This window comes from Sapajus apella, unplaced genomic scaffold (assembly GCF_009761245.1).
Source record: "Sapajus apella isolate SASKATOON/1434 unplaced genomic scaffold, GSC_monkey_1.0 scaffold237, whole genome shotgun sequence".
In the NCBI taxonomy this organism is placed as follows: Eukaryota; Metazoa; Chordata; class Mammalia; order Primates; family Cebidae; genus Sapajus; species Sapajus apella.
Genome location: NW_022437177.1, coordinates 95,094 through 113,587, shown reverse-complemented (window position 1 = coordinate 113,587; position 18,494 = coordinate 95,094). Strand labels below are relative to the sequence as shown.

General features: G+C 56.3%; 2 protein-coding genes across 8 annotated transcripts in view; both read right to left on the bottom strand.

Moving 5' to 3' along the window:
• The window catches only part of WIZ (WIZ zinc finger), a 28,548-nt gene extending 27,029 nt beyond the window's left edge, over nt 1–1,519 (bottom strand). For 4 of the 7 annotated variants that reach the window (XM_032271536.1, XM_032271540.1, XM_032271539.1 and 1 more), the window contains exon 1: nt 1,366–1,511. The gene's annotated coding sequence lies outside the window, so the exon portion shown is untranslated. Of the gene's footprint in view, nt 1–925; nt 1,184–1,365 lie in introns of those variants that run through there. The other 3 variants (XM_032271542.1, XM_032271537.1, XM_032271538.1) reach the window with 3 other exon arrangements.
• A 1,646-nt stretch (nt 1,520–3,165) lies between these two features.
• RASAL3 (RAS protein activator like 3) lies at nt 3,166–17,885 on the bottom strand. The gene is made up of 18 exons (XM_032271530.1): nt 17,759–17,885; nt 17,294–17,629; nt 13,452–13,582; nt 13,206–13,284; nt 13,038–13,099; nt 12,168–12,238; nt 9,886–10,012; nt 9,696–9,794; nt 8,659–9,201; nt 7,981–8,125; nt 7,583–7,727; nt 6,135–6,371; nt 5,836–6,037; nt 5,624–5,742; nt 4,525–4,915; nt 4,063–4,220; nt 3,567–3,630; nt 3,166–3,478 (listed from the first exon to the last, which is right to left on the bottom strand). Exons 2-18 carry the CDS (start codon nt 17,613–17,615, stop codon nt 3,335–3,337), a joined length of 3,039 nt encoding a protein of 1,012 aa, XP_032127421.1. The 5' UTR covers nt 17,616–17,629; nt 17,759–17,885; the 3' UTR covers nt 3,166–3,334.
• Nucleotides 17,886–18,494: the final 609 nt, after the last annotated feature.

Below are 18,494 nucleotides of genomic sequence, written 5' to 3'. Positions count from 1 at the left end.
GTTTCCCCTCCTTCAAACCTTGGTCCTCACCTTTGCAGCTCACTGCCTCAGTTTACCTCCCAGCCCAGGTGAGCTGATGGTGTTGAGACCTTATCCACACACCTTCTATCCCAATGGCCCCTACCCTCAGCATGCCTCCATCTCTCCATCAATAACTCCTCCCCTTTATATAGATCCTGCACTGCCTCAGTTTACCCATGTTGACACAAGCCTACTCAGCCACCTGGTTTTCTTCTATCATTAATCTTACCACTTCTCCAGACGCCTCCATTCACACACAGCTGCACTTTCCCCAGTCCGGCCCTCACACCCATGCACATGCACATCCTACTGCCATGCCGTTTCCTCGGCAAGAATCCCAGCCACTTGTACACTTCGATCCTATACACTGTGAGGAGTCTCCCTTCATTATCCCTTTACTTTTCTCCATCGTCCCACACCAACGATCCCTGCACTTTTCCCACACTTCAACCCTTCCCCCAACACAGGACCTTAGGGTTCTCCAGCATTAACCCCTTCACCCCCCTCCATAACCACAGCCTCCAGTGACCCCAGCATTAACCCTTTCGCTTCTCCCCAACATTATCCCTCTTGCAGACCCAGCCTGGGCTCCTCCATTCCCCCCAGCCCCCAACCAAGATTGCTCTAGTCCTCAGGCGAAAGAAAACGATGGGGCTCCTGGTCTAGAAATGGGGACCCTGGGGACGGGGGGGTTGTCCACTCCACCTATAAATACCTTCAAGGTAACGGCAGAAAGTGAAGGGCAGGAATGAGGCGCCCTCCCCAGGGAGATGGTGGGGAGGCCGGGCCCAGGCAACCGGGGCGGGGCCGGGGCGCCAGGCCTGGTTGCAGGCGCTGCCCTCGGGGGCCTGGGGATTCCCAGGGGGCTTCTCCGTGGGCTGGCAGTCTTGGTGGGGGTCCCTACCCAGGCCCGGAGGAAGCACCTGCGGTTGTCCACCGGTGGGCACTGCCCGCAGGGAACGGGCGGGACCGCAACTTCGGAGCACTTTGGCAGCGTGGGGAGGGGGCTCCCACCCGGTCGCCCCCCCGGGGTCGCAGAGGTGGGGGCTGCGCCTCGCGGGTCCACTCCTGGGGGCCCCAGGGTCTGGGGGATGCGCCCTCCGCCCGTGCACCCCGGGGTGGGAGACCCCGCGGGACGCACCGAGGTAGGGGGGGCACCTGCCCCAAGACCCCCGCCCCTCCCCCCACCTGCACGGCCCCGCCCCCGCCCAGGCCCCGCCCCTGAAGGCCCCGCCCCCGCCCCCGCCCTGGGGGGTCCCGCCTGGCCCGGCCCGGCCCGGGCCTCCCCCGCCCCGTTACGGCTCCGCCCCACCCGCGGGCTCCCCAGGCCGGGCCGGGCCTCACCGGGGAGGCGGCGCCGCCGGCCAGGTGCCGGGGCTCGGAGCTCCCGTCCTTGGTGTGGCCGTCGCTGCCGTTACCACTGCTGCCGCTCCCGGTGCCGGTGCCGCGGCCTCCGCAGCCGCCGCCGCCTCCACCGCTCGGGGGACATTGTCCCTTTAAATCGCTCCCCCCGCTGCCCCGCCCCCCCGGCGCGCCGCCGTGACCTCAGCGCGACAGCCCCGCCGCGCCGCCATGATGGGGAGGTCCGGGGCGCCCCCCCGCGCCGCCCCAGGGGGGGCGACCAGCGGGCGCGCCGCCATGTTGGGAGTGGCCAAGTGGGTCACCCTTAAAGGGCCCGCACGGCCTGAGTCCAGGGAGAGGCCCCGTTACCATGACAACACCCTTGTCGCCCCACCCCCCCAATGGCTCCTCATCACCCCACTGGTACTTCTAGTGGTAGGCTCGCTAAAAGCACTAAAAGAGTGGGGAGGGGGCAGAAAAGTTCCCCCATGGATCACTGATAGGTCATTGAGGACTCCACCCAGTCAATTTTTAGCCTTTTGTTCCCTGCCCTCCATCAGCTACCTTCCAACCACAAGCTCACTCCCTCCTTCCCCATCATCCACACCGGACTTCAGCACCTCCTTGCCCTGGAGTTGCCCTAGGTCTTCAGTACTAAGCCACCTTCTCCACCCAGTCCCCAGGATCACAGTTTCCAGGACTACCCCATCAGTGGCCTGTGGTCTTCTCTTATCCACCATGTATCCAGATATCCAACCACCCAGCCATCTCATCCACTTGTTCAATCTATCAATCACTCATCTACATATCCAATCAACTAATCACCTATCCACCCACCCCTCCAACCACCTATTCATCCACCCCAACACCCACTCAACCCACCCATTCACTTCCCATCTACCCGCCCATTTATCCAGCACCCAAGCAAATATTCAGTTATCCATACAACCAAGCAAGTACCCAACCATCCCTACACACATCTTTCCACTCAGCCACCCAAATATCCATCCACCAGTTGCTTATTTGGCCTCTCCATTAGAATGTAAGTTCCATGAGGCCAGGGGTACTGTCTTGTTCATTATTGTTTCTCCACTGCCCAGTTCAGCGTCTCAGGAGACTTCAACATACGTATGCATGATCACAACATTCAAAATACTTTTCCTGCTATGAACCAGGCCCTTTCTAGGTAGACATACCCACCCATTGAGTGTGTGTTGTCTCCATTGAGGCAGGGTGCTTTGAGGGGCTGAGGTTGATCTACCCAACGACTCACCTACTTAGGTCAAACATCCAGCAAACACTAACCTACCCATCTGCTGTTGCTCGGTCCACTCCACCCCTCACCTATCCATTCACCCATGATTTGAATGACTCATTACCCAATCATTGATACACAGAATCCAACCATCTTCATACCTGATACCCCTCCTTTAGCTGCCTCCCAGACCCATGGCCTCCCTGACATGAGGGCCTAGGAAGATGCTCTCATCTGTGGGTTTGCCAGGGGTAGAGCCCCTGCTTCATTGAGAAGCAGCTGCCTATAACAATGGTGAATACCTTTTATTGAAAGCCTTTAACTATAGGTCCTCTCACTGCTTAGGGAACTTTATGTCCATTTCACAGATAAGAAAACAAGGGCTCTTAGAGAATGAAGGTCTAAGGTCACACAGCTGGTGAGAACTGGAGTACATGGCCCTCTCCATGAGACTTCTAACTAGGGGAGAATTTGGGAGAGATAAATAGGGATTGGGGGGCAAATGTCTAAGAACTGGCAATTCTTAGTGGGCGAAGAAACCACCAATGTTACTGAAATCAAGATTTTACTGGGCAACTTCGTATTGCCAGAGTGGCTGGCACCTGCAGTTCCACTCCCCACTGTAGGCCAAGTAGGGCTAAGGCAAGGTCAGACACCTCCCCTAAGATGGCTGTCTCTCTGCTCCCAGACCACGTGGGGTGGGGCGGGATGGACAGCTCAGCTGGTGTCTCCATTGAGGCAGGGTGTTTTGAGGTGCTGGGGTTGACTCCGAGACCCCCACGTCCTTGGAGAAAGCTGCAGGCTCTGTACAGCATCCCTCAGCTGGGCCTGAGTTCTCTCCATCTCAGTTAGGCGGTGCTCCTGGGGAGGCAGTGGAGATGGGGTTCAGAAACCAACCCTTACTTCTTCACCGCCCAGACCTGCCCCAGGGCACAGACGGAAGTCTCACCAGGCTTTTCAGACTGTGCCCTTCATTGCTTAGAAGGTTGTGATCTGAATCAAACTCTGAGCTCCTGTGGGGGTCAGAGGATGGGGGCGAAAGTCAGAGGTTAAGGAAGTCCCTTCCAGCTTCTGGTTGGAATGCCAGGGATTCAAAGGGTGGAGCTTGGAGTGGAGGCGGGGCTTGTCCAGTCCTGGGTGGGGTCGTGACTGGGCTTGAGGGAGTGCCCAGGCTGAGGTATCTCAGGGCCCGGCACAGTCACGTTGGGTGGGGCTCCTGGAGGGGTGGGGCCTGGATGAGAGAATCTGCCAGGGTCCCAGGCCGCCCTGCGTGGGGTGGGTCCATCGGGGGGCGGGGCTTGTCAAGAGGCGGGGCCTGGACAGACATTGGGGAGGGGCCAGATTGGGGGCGTGGTCGTACCAGGCGTGATTTGGGCAGCGCCTGGTCAGATCTAATTGGATCAGACCCACCTGGGCGCAGGGCTAATGGAGAGGGCTGGGCTCACCCAGAGCGGAGCCTGGAGTCCAGGTCCTGAACCTGGCCCCGCAGCTGCTCCTGCTGCTCCGTCAGGGCCCGGATGTGGGTGCTCAGCGACTCCACAAGGCGGGACAGCGCTTTCTGCTCTTCACGCAGAGCGGCCACCTCGCACTGCAGCTCTGCCAACTGTGGTGGGAGAGCAGCTGTAATCTGACCTGTCGTCCCGCCCCTGCGTCTCCCCGGAGACTCTGACCTCCTAGGCCCAAGTGCTCAGCGTCATCACCGCCCTTCCCAGTTGGGGAACATCCCTCCTGCTGTACAGCTGGGGAAACTGAAGCTCAGAGAGGGTCGGGCTAGGCCGGGGATAAGAGCGCAGCGAGCTGGGTACTTGAATCCAGACTTGCCTGGCCCTTCAGTCTTCCCCAGTCGCGTCCCTGTCTACCCCTTGCCACTCCCCACTCCCCAGGCGCGGACCTGGGCCTGATCTTACCTTGTTCACAGGTCTGTGCGTGCTGAGTGCCCGGTTTCGGTCTTGAGGCTGGTCCAGTTGGCGCTGCCAGGGCACCGACGGCTTCCGAGGCAGCGAGGCGGAGGCCCGGGTCCAAGGCCGGCCGCGGGGCCCTGGGCCCGTGCCCAGGGAGCCTTTGGGTCGCGGCCTGGGTCCCGCAGACTGGCGGCGGCGGGCAGGACGCCCGGCCGGGACACTCTGCGTGCGCTGCACCTGCCGGGGCCGCCGCAGGGGCCGCTCTTCGTCGGGCTGTGGCCGGGCCCAACTCTGTGAGCGGCGAACGCTGCGCAGAGACTGACTCTTGGAGATAAGAGGGGTGTGCTTGGGGAGGTCCCGAGGGGCCAGGAAGCCGGGCTTCTCCCCTGCGGAGAGGCTATGAATGGGATGGAGAATCTCAGACTCTCTACTGGCTCCTGAGATGACCCCATCCCGACCTGACCAGAAGTGACCTCACCCCCAGGTGACATTGTTCTTTTTTTTTTGAGACGAGGTCTCACTCCATCACCCCCAGGCTACAGTGTAGTGGCTGGATCATAGCTCACTGCAGTCACAAACTCCGGAGCTCAAGCTATTCTCCAGCCTCAGCCTCCCAAATACAAAGGACTACCAGCGCATGCCACTACACCCAGCTAATTTTATTAATTTATTTATTTATGGTAGACATAGGGTCTCTCTATGTTGCCCAGGCTGGTCTTGAGTTCCTGGCCTCAAGTGATCCTCCTGCCTCAGCCTCCCAAAGTGCTGGGATTACCGGCGTGGGCCACTGAGCCTGGCTCCTGTCCTTGACTTCTGACTATAATCCTGTCTTCTCTATGACCCTTGACTTGGTCAGATCTAATTGGATCCGGACCACTTGGGGCCCTAACCACTCTTCTCATCCCTGAGGCCCTAACCTCTTCCCTCATCCCTGACCTCAAACACCATGTGACTTTTGACCTGACCCTCCCTTTCTGTAACCTGTGATTCCAGTCTGACCCTGGGGTGGACCTCTGCTCACAATGATCCATCTTCACCTCTGACCCCTGTCTCAGCCCTGCTTCTGTTCCTACCCATTTAGACCCCAGACCAGACTTGAGGTTACCTGGAATAGACCTGGGCTGGGGGTGGTGGGAGACGCATTGGCACTGACACGGGCACAGGCCGGCCCTCCTCGATGGCTTGCAGGATAGTGGGCAGTGGTTCCAGGGTGTCTCGGGTTGTCTGGTGAGGCACACAGGACAGAGACTGAGCAAAGTCTCTGGGGTCAGAGTCTGCCAAGCCTTCTTGCCTCCCTGCTCTGGGTTCAGGCCATACCTGGTCAAGCTCAGCAAAGATTGTACAGAGCTGGGCATGCAGGACGGCCAACTGGAGGGCCAGGTCGCCGCTGCCCTGGTAACCACTGGGTGCGGCATCCACATTCACCATGGCCACCTGGTCCAGGAAGCATTGCATGGCTTGTCCATGTTCCTCCAGGAAGCTATTCATGAAGCCCATGTAGGCTTCTTTCTCGCCGAACCTGGATCAGGACCAGGCTGGGTGGGTCAGGCCAGGTGCCTGCCACCCCCACACTCCCAGCATGGTACCTCCCCAACCCCTAGTTCCCCAGCACCTACGGAGCATGGTTGGCGAGGTTCTGGATGACCTTGGCAATCAGCGTGAGGGTGCGGGCTGGGCCAGGTGCTGGATGCTCTGGTGCTAAACCAAAGAGGCTGGGTGCCAGGATAGCGGGGCACAGGAGCCGCAGGAAAAGGGAGGCGCATACCAGTCGGGGGCCCAGCGCCTCAGAGCCACGTGTCTTGCATGCTTCTCGCCAGCTTGAGAACACAATGCCTAGCTCCGCAGGGAACCAGCTGGTGCAGAAGAGGCAATGAATTGTCAGAGGGGGAGGCTATGGGCATAAAGGGTTAAGGTCATAAGGTCGGGAGTCCCAGAAGCATTGCATGACTGGTTCATGATCCTTCAGGAAGCTATTCATGAAGCCTCTATAGGCCTCCTTCTCACTGAACGTGGGGTCTGGGATCCAGGATTGGGAATATCTGAGATAACAATGCTTGGGGTTATGAGTCGGCATGGGGTCATGGCTTATGGTGTAGCTATGACAATAGCTGGGGACAATATTCTTAGAGTTTAGGGTACAGGGTCACATGAAGACAGAGGTTATGAGCTTGGATGTACTTATTATTGGACAGGGGATTAGCGAGCCAGAGTACAAGATAGGGAGTAGAATTGGGGCTCCAGAGGTCACCTAGGGTCAGAAGTCACTTGACTGAAGTCAGGGGTTAGGTATACAGATTAACTTAGGGTCAGAGGTCAAGGGATAGGAGTCCCAGGTCTCTTGTGATTAGTTGCATGAGACTTGAGGAGGAGGGTCACTTATCATGGACTTGGGGTATCATCTTGAATCAGAGGTCATAGGATTGAGGTCCTATGTTAACTGGAGCCAGTGGCATGGAATTGGGGGTATGGAATCACCTGTGGTTACAGGACAAGAAATTGGGTCTCAGGTTACTTGGGGTCAGGTGGCATAGCATGGTGATAGAGTTGCCAGATGTGCCAAATGAAAATTCAGGATATCCAGTTAAACATGAATTTCAGACAATGGAGTAGTTTCTATTTATATATTTATTTTTAATTGAGACAGGGTCTCTGTCAACCAGGCTGGAGTGCTGTGGCATGATCATAGCTCACTGCAGCCTTGAATCCTGGGCTCAAGCGATCCTCCAGCCTCGCCTTCCCCAGTAGCTGAGACTACAGGTGCATGTCATCACGCTCATTTACAGAAAGCTTTTTGTAGAGATGGAGTCTTGCTATGTTGCCCAGACTGGTCTTGAACTCCTGGGCTCAAGCAATCCTCTTGTCTTAGCCTCCCAAAGTATTGGGATTATGGGTGTGAGCCACCGTGCCTGGCTCAAATGAATAATTTTTTAGTATAAGCATGTCCCAATTATTGCATCAAATTTAACTGAGTGTCTCCTGTATTTTATCTGGCAACCCTAAACTGGAGGTCAGGATTAGCATGGTAAGCAGAGGTGGACTAAGGTGTTGGGGCCCTGGTTCTCACTCGTAGGAATGGATAATGGTTTCGAAGACCTCCTCGCAGCTGTTCCGAAGCCTGGCCTGGTGCTCTGGTAGCTCCGGGGCTGGACACTTGCTGGGGTCCACTTCACAGTCCTCAGTGGAAGCACACAGACGCCGCACAACCTGTCCTGTAGCTCAGCACAGCCAGATAGGGGCTGGGGGCATGACCACCAAAACCCACCACACCCATACTCCAATCTTATCTCCAGGTTACTAAGGAGGCACCCAACATGTGGGGGAGCTCCCAATTGACCCCAGGATCTTAGCATCCCCAAAACACCACTCACTACCAGAATGCAGGTCGCTCAGGGACTCCTAGAACTTCACTCAGGTCCCCTAGTTCACCCAGCAGGCCACTGACACGGACTCCCCCCAGCTCACCCAGGGTCTCCTGGAGGTAATCCTGTGCCACGAGCTTCATGTACTCATCGATAGCCTTGGTGGCCAATGTGTTTTCCCGGAACAGCAGCGCCTCACGGCCTCCACAGCGCGCCAGCTCCGCAGTGCCCAGGTCAGTCACCAGCGCCTGGGAAAGGCAAGGGGTCATCACCTTGCACCGGTTGCAGACTGAGTCCAAGGGAATTCGAACCCTTGGCTCCTCCCTCACACCAGAGGCACAGGCCTCGCCTCTCGTAGCTGATGCTTAGGCCCAGTTCTTACTGCTGGGCTCATAACTGAAGCCAGAACCTCTAACCCTCACAGCAGAAATTTAAGCCTTATAGCTCTGAGGTTCAACTTGGGCCACGCCCCTCACGCGCCATGCTCAGGTCCCGCCTCTCGCCGCTGAAGCTTAGGCCCTACCCTTCAAGGTGTCCCGCCCCTTATGGGTGATGCTTAGGCTCCGCCCCTCACAGCTGAAACTCGGGTCCCCCCCTTCTGGGTGCCCCGCCCCTTACAGGTGATACTCGGGCCACGCCCCTCACAGCTGCCCTCAGGCCCCGCCCTTCAAGGCCTCTCGCCCCTGACAAGTACAACTCAGGTCTGCACCCCAACTCCCGCCCGAAGCGCATTATCGGTCTACCCCTGGTTGCCCCGGTCCGCGCTGTCTTGGTGCCGCACCTGCGCCCGGCCGGTGGCCCGCAGCACGCGCACCATGGCGGCCGCCAGCTCCTCCTTGGCCTGCGCTGGCAGCGCGGGCTCCAGGGCCCTGCAGAGGCGCGCGTAGTGGAAGGTGAGGAACTCCGCCAGCTCCTTGTAGCGCTCGGACGGCAGCACGCGCAGGCGACGCGCCCGGATCCGCGCCCGCAGCGCTGCGCCCGCCGGCGCCTCGAACAGTGGGAACCAGCGCTCTAGGCCGGCTGCAGGCGCGCGTGGGGTGCCCAGCTCCTCCAGCGCCAGCGCCACGCGGCCCAGCACCGCGCCTCTCGGGCCCGAGCCGCGCAGCCTCAGCGACAGGCGACGTGCCGGTGGCAGCGCCTCGAAGTGGAAGCGCTCGGCCCAGAAGAGCTGGCCGGGGCCGGCCCGAGGCGCCGTGCGTGCCAGCAGCGCGCCATCCAGCCACAGCTCTGCGCGCACGCCAGGTGCCCCCGCCGCTGTCCGGGGAAGCCCCTTCGCCTCATGCACCCACACGCTCAGCCAGGTCTCTTCCCGCTCCACGTTGTCCTGCAGATGGGAGTGGGGTGGGGGAAGAGTTTTGGTTCGTTGGCACCCCAAAGAGCGCACCGCAAGTTAAGTGCGGAGCCTCAAAGCTGGTGCGCCGGGTCTCTAGGAGAGATCGCTGGGCCTTTGGGGAAAGAGGTAGAGCCACGGGAGTCCCGAGGTGGCTACGCGGAAGTCTTCTAGCTTTTCTGGGCTTTCCGGGGGAGTTCGGGGCTCCAGGGTATAGAAGAGTAGTCCTGGAGTGAAGACTTCGCGATTGCCTGGTAGGCAGGGTTTTGGGTGCGCATGGGGCCGGGAGTGGACAGAAGGGGCGGGTCTGATATTCCCGGGGCTGGTAATAAATGGAAGGGGAGTCTTTGGAGCCGTTGCAACGAAGCAGGCGGGGCAGATGTGTTGGGGGCGCGGGTTATGGAACGAGCTGGGTTTGGGTAGAGTGGAAGGAGCGGGCCAGGCGTGTGGGAGGGGTCTCCGTGTCCCACTTTTCTAAGGGCAATGACCTGGGTGGGCTGGAAGTGACGACGAAGGTCCTCGATCCACCGGTCTCTCTCAGCGGCCGAGCGACAAGAGAAGCAGCGGCTTCCGCCAGTCCACGTTACCTGTTGGGATGGAGAATCCAACGGTGTGATTGAGGCCAAGGGTGAAGCCAAAGGGTGGGAGGTGGGACAGAGGTGGATTGTCCGCACTTACCTGAAAGCAGTGGGGCTCCCCCAGGAGGCTGGGGTGCAGTGGCCAGACCCGAACATCCTGCTCGGCGCCCAGGTCCAGTTCAGGGAGTGTGGCCAGCGACTCCCTAGAGCCTAGAGCACTGGGGGGTCTGGGAAGGGGGCGGATGAGCACGTGGTCATCTGCCTCTTCCCCATCCCCCATAGCCTGAAGGGTAGAGGGAGGCCGGGAAGGACTTCAACCCAAATCGGATCCTATTTCTCCTCTGGGCCTCCTCCCCATGGCACCTCCTTGCTTTTCGGATAAACTCAACTCCTCCTGGTGACCTACATGACCCAGCAGAGGCTAGATGTTGTCACCTCATCCCCCTCCACCTAATCTGTCACTTTCTTTTCTTTCCTTTTTTTTCAGAGACAGGGTCACGCTATGTTGCCCAGGCTGGAGTGCAGTGGCTATTCACAGGCACGATCCCACTACTGATCAGCACGGGAGTTTTGACCTGCTCTGTTTCCAACCTGGGCGGGTTCACCCCTCCTTAGGCAACCTGGTGGTCCCCCACTCCCGGGAGGTCACCATATTGATGCCAAACTTAGTGCGGACACCCAATCAGCATAGCGCACTGCAGCCCAGAACTCCTGGACTCCAGCGATCCTCCCACCTCAGGAGGAGGTGGGACTACAGGCACGCACACTGTGCCTGGCTAATCATTTCTGAGCTCAAGCCTCCCTGGCCTTGTTTTATTTTATCTTATTTATTTAGTTAGTTGAGACAGTCTGGTTCTCTGGCCCAGGCTGGAGTGCAGTGGCTCCATCGCAGCTCACTGCAACCTCCACCTTCCAGGTCCAAGTGATTTTCCTGCCTCAGCCTCCCAAGTATCTGGGATTACAGGTGTTTGCCACCATGCCTGGCTAATTTTTGTGTTTTTAGTAGAGATGATGTTTCACCATGTTGGCCAAGCTGGTCTTGAACTCCTGATCTCACGTGATCCACCCACCTCAGCCTCCCGAAGTGTGGGATTACAGGTATGAGCCACCATGCCCAGCCCTATTTATTTATTTGTTTAGACAGAGTCTTGCCCTGTCGCCCAGGTGTGAGTACAGTGGCATGATCTCGGCTCACTGCAACCTCTACCTCCCAGGTTCAAGCAATTCTCCTGTCTCAGCCTCCCAAGTAACTGGGATTACAGGCGTGTGCCACCACACCCAGCTAATTTTGTATTTTTAGTAGAGATGGGGTTTCACCATGTTGGCCAGGTTGGTATTGAACCTCTGACCTCAAGCGACCCATCCGCTTTGGCCTCCCAACGTGTGGCATTAGCCACCACACCCAACCCTATTTTTTTTTGAGACAGAGTCTTGCTCTGTTGCTCAGGCTAGAGTGCAGTGGCACGATCTCCTTCCTGGGCTCAAGCAGTCCTCCCACTCAGCCCCGCCAATAGCTGGGAATACAGGTGCCTGCCACCACACCCGGTTAACTTTTGTATTTTTTTGTAGAAATGGGATCTCACGGCCGGGCGAGGTGGCTCACACCTGTAATCCTAGCACTTTGGAAGGCTGAGGTAGGTGAATCACGAGGTCAGAAGTTTGAGAGCAGCCTGGCCAATATGGCGAAACCCTGTCTCTACTAAAATACAAAAATTAACCCGGCATGGTGGCATGTGTCTGTAGTCCCAGCTACTTGGGAGGCTGAGGCAGAAGAATCGCTTGAGCCTGGGAGGCAGAGGTTGTAGTGAGCCGAGATCACACTACTGCCCTCCAACCTGGGTGAGAGTGAGACTCCGTCTCAAAAAAAAAGGGTGTGGTGACTTACGGTGTTGCCCAGGCTGGTCTTGAATTCCTGGACTCAGCAGTCAGCTCACTTTGGCCTCCCAAAGTGTTGGGATTACAGGTGTAAGCCACTTAGCCCAGCCCCTTTGGCCTTATTGTAGTTGCTTCTTTTGGCCTCTTGGCCTTTGCACTTGCTATTCCTTCTGCCTGGAATGCCTTTCCCACCCTCTCTGGCCAAGTTGACTTCCATCCACCCTTCAGCTCTCAGCTCAAGGGTCCCTTCCCTGACACTCCCAGACCAGTTTATTGACTTAGAGTCGATTTACATTTTAAAGTCATTAGTCTCTAACACATTTTAGAGTCATTGTGTCAGACTGCCCCCACCCTGGCTTGTTGCTAGGTCATTCAATATCCCCAGCATCAACTGATGTGGGGCAGAACACAGAGGCCACAAGGGGTGTTTGGTGAAGGTTGAAATGATAGGCAGGAGCGGGGGGCAGTGTTGAACCTCAGCCCCTCCAGCCTCCCATACACCCTTACCCATCTCGGGGAGCATTGGCTCCTGGCTCCGACCTGGCCTTTTTCTTCTCTTTCAGCCTCTTGAGCAACCCCTGTGGGGAAGGGAATATCACCTGAACCGAAATCTGTGCTCCCTCTGCAGCTGCTGCCCTCCTAAGATATCCCAGAGGATCTACTGGTCTTGGAGGACCAAGACCAAACTCAGGCTGTATTAGCTGGAATAATAAGAGCAACAAACAGCTCCCATTTTTTGGGTTTCTTCATTTGTTTGTTTGAGACAGGGTCTCGCGCTCTCACCCAGGCTGGAGTATAGTGGTGCAATCATGGCTCACTGCAGCCTCAACTTTCTGGGCTCAAGTGATCCTCCTGCCTCAGCTGGACTACAGGTGAGTGTTACCATGTAGAGCTGGGGACTTGCTATGTTGCCCAGGCTGGTCTCGAACTCCTGGTCTCAAGCAATCCTTCTGCTCCAGCCTCCCAAAATGTTGGGGTTACAGGTGTGAGCCACTGTGCCTGGCCCAAGCTCCCATTTATCAATCCTATACTCTCCTTCACTATTCATTTATTTATTAAAGAGATAGAGTCTCTCCATGTTGCTCAGGCTGGTCTTGAACTCCTGGCCTCAAGCAGTCCTCTCTGCTCAGCCTCCCGAGTAGCTGGGACTACAGCTACAGCGCACTGCCCTGCCTGGCTCCTGCACACTCTATTGGCTTCCCATAAACAAACCCTAGAGAATGTTCTTTCATTACTTCATTTGACAGATTGGGACTCTGAGACCCAGAGAGAGTCAGCAACCTGTCCCAGATCACCCAGTAAAAGTGGCCTTTCAGTTCTGAGGAGCTGAGATTCTTGGCTCTCCCCTCTAGCTCCCTGCTTCACTGGCTGCCTTACCCGAACGTTGTGGACCTGGTTGGGACCAGCAGTCTCTGGTTCTGTCTTTCCAGGAATCCGATCTGTGGGTAGTTATGGGTGGGAGGTTGTGGGGTTGGAATCATCTTAGATTCTGACCCACTTTTAGAGCCTCCCAAATGCCCCAGACTTTCTGCCCCTCAAGCTTACCTGGATCCCTGAAGTTCCCCATGAGCACGTGGATGCTGCCCTCAGAGCTGGCGCTTCCCACCCGGGGCCTTCGAGGACCCTGTTCTCCCGCAGGAGTGGGTAGTCAGAGAGGGGAGGCAGGCAGGCAGACAGACAGACAGAGGGAGAGGCAGACACCTTCCCATCATCCTCCCTTCAGCCCCTGCCTCTGTTCTGCCCTCCTCCTTTTTGTTTCTTCCCTCCCTTTGCCCAGGTGCCCCCTCTCACCTCCTCCTCGCCTCCAAGCAGCACCAGCTTCCCATCAAGCAGGGTGAAGCCCCCAATGTCCCAGACAGGCACGTCAGGTGTGGGGGCCTCAGGGATCTGTGGGGCTGGGGGCTCTGGCTCTGGCTGCGGCTCTGGTAAGAAGAGGAGACACTGGGGGACTTAAGAGACCTTTTCTCTCCCTCAGGGCACCCTTTCCATTCCCCAAGGCTCATGGTGGGTTCCCTCCTAGGTGCCCTCCCCTGGCAGCCATATCAGACTGTATGATCTTGGGCAAGCCTTCACCTCTGTGTGGGCCTTGTCCCCACTAACCATGGGGAGCAGACACGGCCCACTTACTATGTGCCCAGTACCCTGTATACCACACACCTTCTTGCATTGAATCCTCCAAAAGCCATTCAAAGGGCTATGAGAACAGACTCAGAGAGGTTGAGTGACTTGCCCAGGGCCACACAGTTTGTGAATGGTTGGGCTGGGCTTCAGTCACAAGCATTCTTCTCTTCACCAAGGCAATAAGTGGGTCCGAGAGATTAAAAACAGGACAGGGGCTGGGTATGGTGGCTCATGCCTGTAATCCCAACATTTGGGAGGCTGAGATGGGTGGATTGCTTGAGACCAGGAGTTTGAGACCAGCCTGGGCAACATAATGAGACCCTGTCTATTTTTTTTTTTTTTTTTTTTTTTGAGACGGAGTTTCACTCATGTTACCCAGGCTGGAGTGCAATGGCTCGATCTCGGCTCACCGCAACCTCCGCCTCCTGGGTTCAGGCAATTCTCCTGCCTCAGCCTCCTGAGTAGCTGGGATTACAGGCACGCGCCACCATGCCCAGCTAATTTTTTGTATTTTTAGTAGAGACGGGGTTTCACCATGTTGACCAGGATGGTCTCGATCTCTTGACCTCGTGATCCACCCGCCTCGGCCTCCCAAAGTGCTGGGATTACAGGCTTGAGCCACCGCGCCCGGCCCTATTTTTTTTTTTTTTGAGATGGAGTCTTGCTCTGTCTTCCAGGCTGAGTGCAGTGGCACAATCTCAGCTCACTGCAACCTCTGCCTACCAAGTTCAAGCGATTCTCCTGCATCAGCCTCCTGAATATCTGGGATTACAGGCGTGCACCACCACGCCCAGCTAAATTTTAATTTTTTTAGCAAAGATGGGGTTTCTCTATGTTGGTCAGGCTGGTCTCAAACTCCTGACCTCAGGTGATCTGCCCACCTTGGTCTCCCAAAGTACTGGGATTACAGGCATGAGCCACTGCTCCTGGCCCCCTTGTTTTTTTTTTTTTTGTTGTTGTTGTTGTTTGTTTGTTTGAGATGGTGTCTTGCTCTGTCTCCCAGGCTGGAGTACAGTGGCTCAATCTCGGCTCACTGCAACCTCCACCTCCCAGGTTCGAGTGATTCTCCTGCCTCAGTCTCCTGAGTAGCTGGGATTAGAGGCACACACCACCATGTCCGACTAATTTTTGTGTTTTTAGTAGACACTGGGTTTCACCATGTTTGTCAGGCTGGCCTCAAACTTCTGATCTGGTGATCCTCCTGCCTCAGCCTCCCAAAGCGCTGTGATTACAGGCATGAGCCACCGTGCCCGGTGAGACCCTGTCTTTAAAAATAGCCTGACAAGGCCGGGCGCGGTGGCTCAAGCCTGTAATCCCAGCACTGTGGGAGGCCGAGACAGGTGGATCACGAGGTCAAGAGATCGAGACCATCCTGGTCAACATGGTGAAACCTCGTCTCTACTAAAAATACAAAACATTAGCTGGGCATGGTGGTGCGTGCCTGTAATCCCAGCTACTCAGGAGGTTGAGGCAGGAGAATTGCCTGAACCCAGGAGGCGGAGGTTGCGGTGAGCCGAGATCGCGCCATTGCACTCCAGCCTGGGTAACAAGAGCGAAACTCCGTCTCAAAAAAAAAAAAAAAAAAAATAGCCTGACACTGTGGTGTGTGCCTGTAGTTTCAGTTACTTGGGAGGCTGAGGTGGGAGGATCACTTGAGCCCCAGAATTCAAGGCAGCAGTGAGCTATGAGCATGCAAATGCACTCCAGCCTGGGCGACAGAGCAAGACCCTATCTGTGAAGAACAACAAGCAGGTGTGTGGCTCACGCCTGTAATTTCAGCACTTTGAGAGGCCGAGGCAGGCGCCTATAATCCCAGCTACGCAGGAGGCTGAGGCAGGAGAATTGCGTGAACCCAGGGGGTGGAGGTTGCAGTGAGCCGAGACTGCACCACTCCACTCCAGCCTGGGTGAAAGAGCAAAACTGCATCTCAAAAAAACAACAGGCCAGGGGTGGTTGTTCAGGCCTGTCATCACAGTACTTTGGGAGGCCAAGGCAGGAGGATCACCTGAGGTCAGAAGTTGGACACCAGCCTAGCCAACATGGTGAAACCCCGTCTCTACAAAAAAAATTTTTTCTTTTTTTATTTTTTGAGGATATACCAAGTAATGTACTAAAAAGTGTTAAAAAAAAAAAATTAGCCAGGTGTGGTGGCAGGCGCCTGTAATTTCAGCTACTAGGGAGGCTGAGGCAGGAGAATTGCTTGAACAGGGGAGGTGGAGGTCGCAGTGAGCTGAGATCCTGCCACTGCACTCCAGCCTGGGCGAGGAAGCAAGTCTCTGTCTCAAACAAACAAACAAACAACAAACAACAACAAAACAACCAAAATGGCAATATAAGCAGTGAGAATTAAATGAGCTTCCAGGAAATAGAAGGGCTGAATCAACCCTCCCAGACTGCCTGTCTGTTCCTTTGTTTTAACCACCAGGAGCAACAAATGTTAATGCCACTTATTAAAGGATCACTTAAAATATGCTGGGTCCTGGGCTAGTGCTACATTCCTGAGCCCTGATTCTTGTGATATCCATTACTCTTCTAGGTCCCCCTGTGTGACATTTAGCACAATCTGTCATTTTCTTTTTCTTTTTTCCTTTGAGCTGGAGTCTCCCTCTGTTACCCAAGCTGGAGTGCAGTGGCGATATCTTGACACACTGCAACCTCTGCCTCCCGGGTTCAAGCCATTCTTCTGCCTCGGCCTCCTGAGTAGCTGGGATTACAGGCACCCGCCACCACACCTGGATACTTTTTTTTGTATTTTTAGTAGAGACGGTGTTTTGCCATGTTGGCCAGGCTGGTCTCAAACTCCTGACCTCAGGTGATCCACCCACCTTGGCCTCCCAAAATGCTGGGATTACAGGCATGAGCCACCGTGCCTGGCCCATCTGTCATTTTCTTGCTGACGTATTTACTGTCAATTCCACTACACTGTGAGCTCCACGGGGCAGAGAGTGTCCTCTGTCTCTTTCACTGGTGTATTCTCAGTGCCTAAATTGGGTCCTGGCACACACAATACAGACTCCACAACCCTCTGAGTAAATGAATGGAAATGAGCAAATGAAATGATACACTCTCCAAAGGAGAGATCATTATTCTCATTGAACTGATGGAGAGGCTGAGGCTTAAGGGGTGAAGAAACAAAGACACAGAAGCTAGAAGGGAGGAGAGTGGGAGGCAGGGTGGGGATGGATATCCAGGTAGGAAAGGATGGACCTGGGTCACTGAAGGAGAGACCCACTGGGGCCAAGAGCCATTTAGCCTCTGGACAATACCATCCTGGGTCTACATTCATGGTTCCTTCCTCAGAGAGACCCTCTGTCCACAGTACCCTGGCAACTCCTCCTACCCTCTTTAGGGGGAAAGAGGGAACAGGGTAGCTGGGCCCCAGCCACTTCCTGCTGGGCTTTTGCACTCCCCACAACTTCCTGTGTCTGCAGGGTTGATGCTCCGCAGGCAGACAAAACCCAAGCATCCGGCTTCCCAGCCCAGCCCCAGCTCGGGGCGGGGGAACCGTGTACCTGGGGCCTCCTGCTCCGGCTCTGGCTCCGGCGGTGGGTTCTTATGCCTCCCCCAGAGGGCCTTGGAGAGTCGAAGGCGACTGGTCCGTGACTCCTTGGGAGGCGCAGAGAGGACCCGACGGAATATGGAGCGAGGGGCTGGCTGGCTGCTGACTATGGGCTCCTGGTGGCTCAGGGTCCTGCCCCAGCCAGCGAAGCGGCCCCAGCGGAACCCTCCAGCCCCCTTCTCCCCACCGCCCCCTGTGTGCCAGCGGTAGGAAGTCAGCGAAGAGGGGGCTGTGGGCTGGGTTTGGGAGGTCCGGCTCGGCGACGGTGGGTCCATGGTGGGGGGGTCTCCTGGGGGACGAGAGAGTGACAGTTGTGCCCAGTGTCTGCCCACACACTGCCCTCATCTCGGCCCCCTCCCCACTCTCAGCTCTGCCTCCAGGAATCACCCTGGGCCTCCCCTTGCCCTCCCTCCCTTACCTTGGTTTCCTGACCAGCCCCAGAATCAGCAGCCGTCTGCACCCTGCCTCCTGCCTGGCTTCCTCCCTCGGAACCCAACTCCACGTGACCCTGTCTGTCCCACCCCACCCCACAGCCAGGCTGGGAGGGCACAGTGGGGACAGGATGCTGGAGGTTCGGGGGAGGAGGAGAGGAGGTGGCCGACCAGGCTTCTAGCAAGAAGGAGCCAGGCTCCCTCCCCAACCGGGAGGCAGCACTTGCCCCTCTGTCTGAGCCTCCGTTGCCTTCTCTGCAAAATGAGTACAGGCTGAACAAATGCTGGTGAGAATATGGAGCACCTAGAACTCTCATCCACAGCTGGCCGAGGAGTAGACCGATTCGCTCATGCTGGAAAATGGTTTGGCAGATCTACTAACACTATTGGCTCGATCTTCTCTGACTCAGCAATTCCACTGCTAGGTAGACATCCAATAGACATGAACCCCTCCCCCCAATGCATAATAGCCCTACATTAGAAACAGCAGAAGTGTCCGTTAGAGGTAGAAGGAATAAATTATGATCTCTTCACACAGCAGAATATCATACAGCTGTGAGAACAAACTAATGATGATTGAACTTGAACTTGGGTGAATCAATCACAAACAATGTTGAGCCAAAACCAAAACAAAGCCACAAAATGCCAGTAATCACAGCTATTCAGGAGGCTGAGGGAGGAGGATCACTTGAGGCCAGGAGTTCGAGGCTGCAGTGAGTGATG

What these genes read in the sequence shown, in the direction of transcription:
- RASAL3 (XM_032271530.1), bottom strand. Translation starts at nt 17,615, where the DNA reads ATGGACCCACCGTCGCCGAGCCGGACCTCCCAAACCCAGCCCACAGCC. An exon ending in GGGCCACCGGCCGGGCGCAG is followed by an intron (nt 8,126 to 8,658) that starts GTGCGGCACCAA and finishes TGCCTTTCCCAG; the next exon opens with GCGCTGGTGACTGACCTGGG. An exon ending in CCAGCCCAGGTCTATTCCAG is followed by an intron (nt 4,916 to 5,623) that starts GTAACCTCAAGT and finishes TCCCATTCATAG; the next exon opens with CCTCTCCGCAGGGGAGAAGC.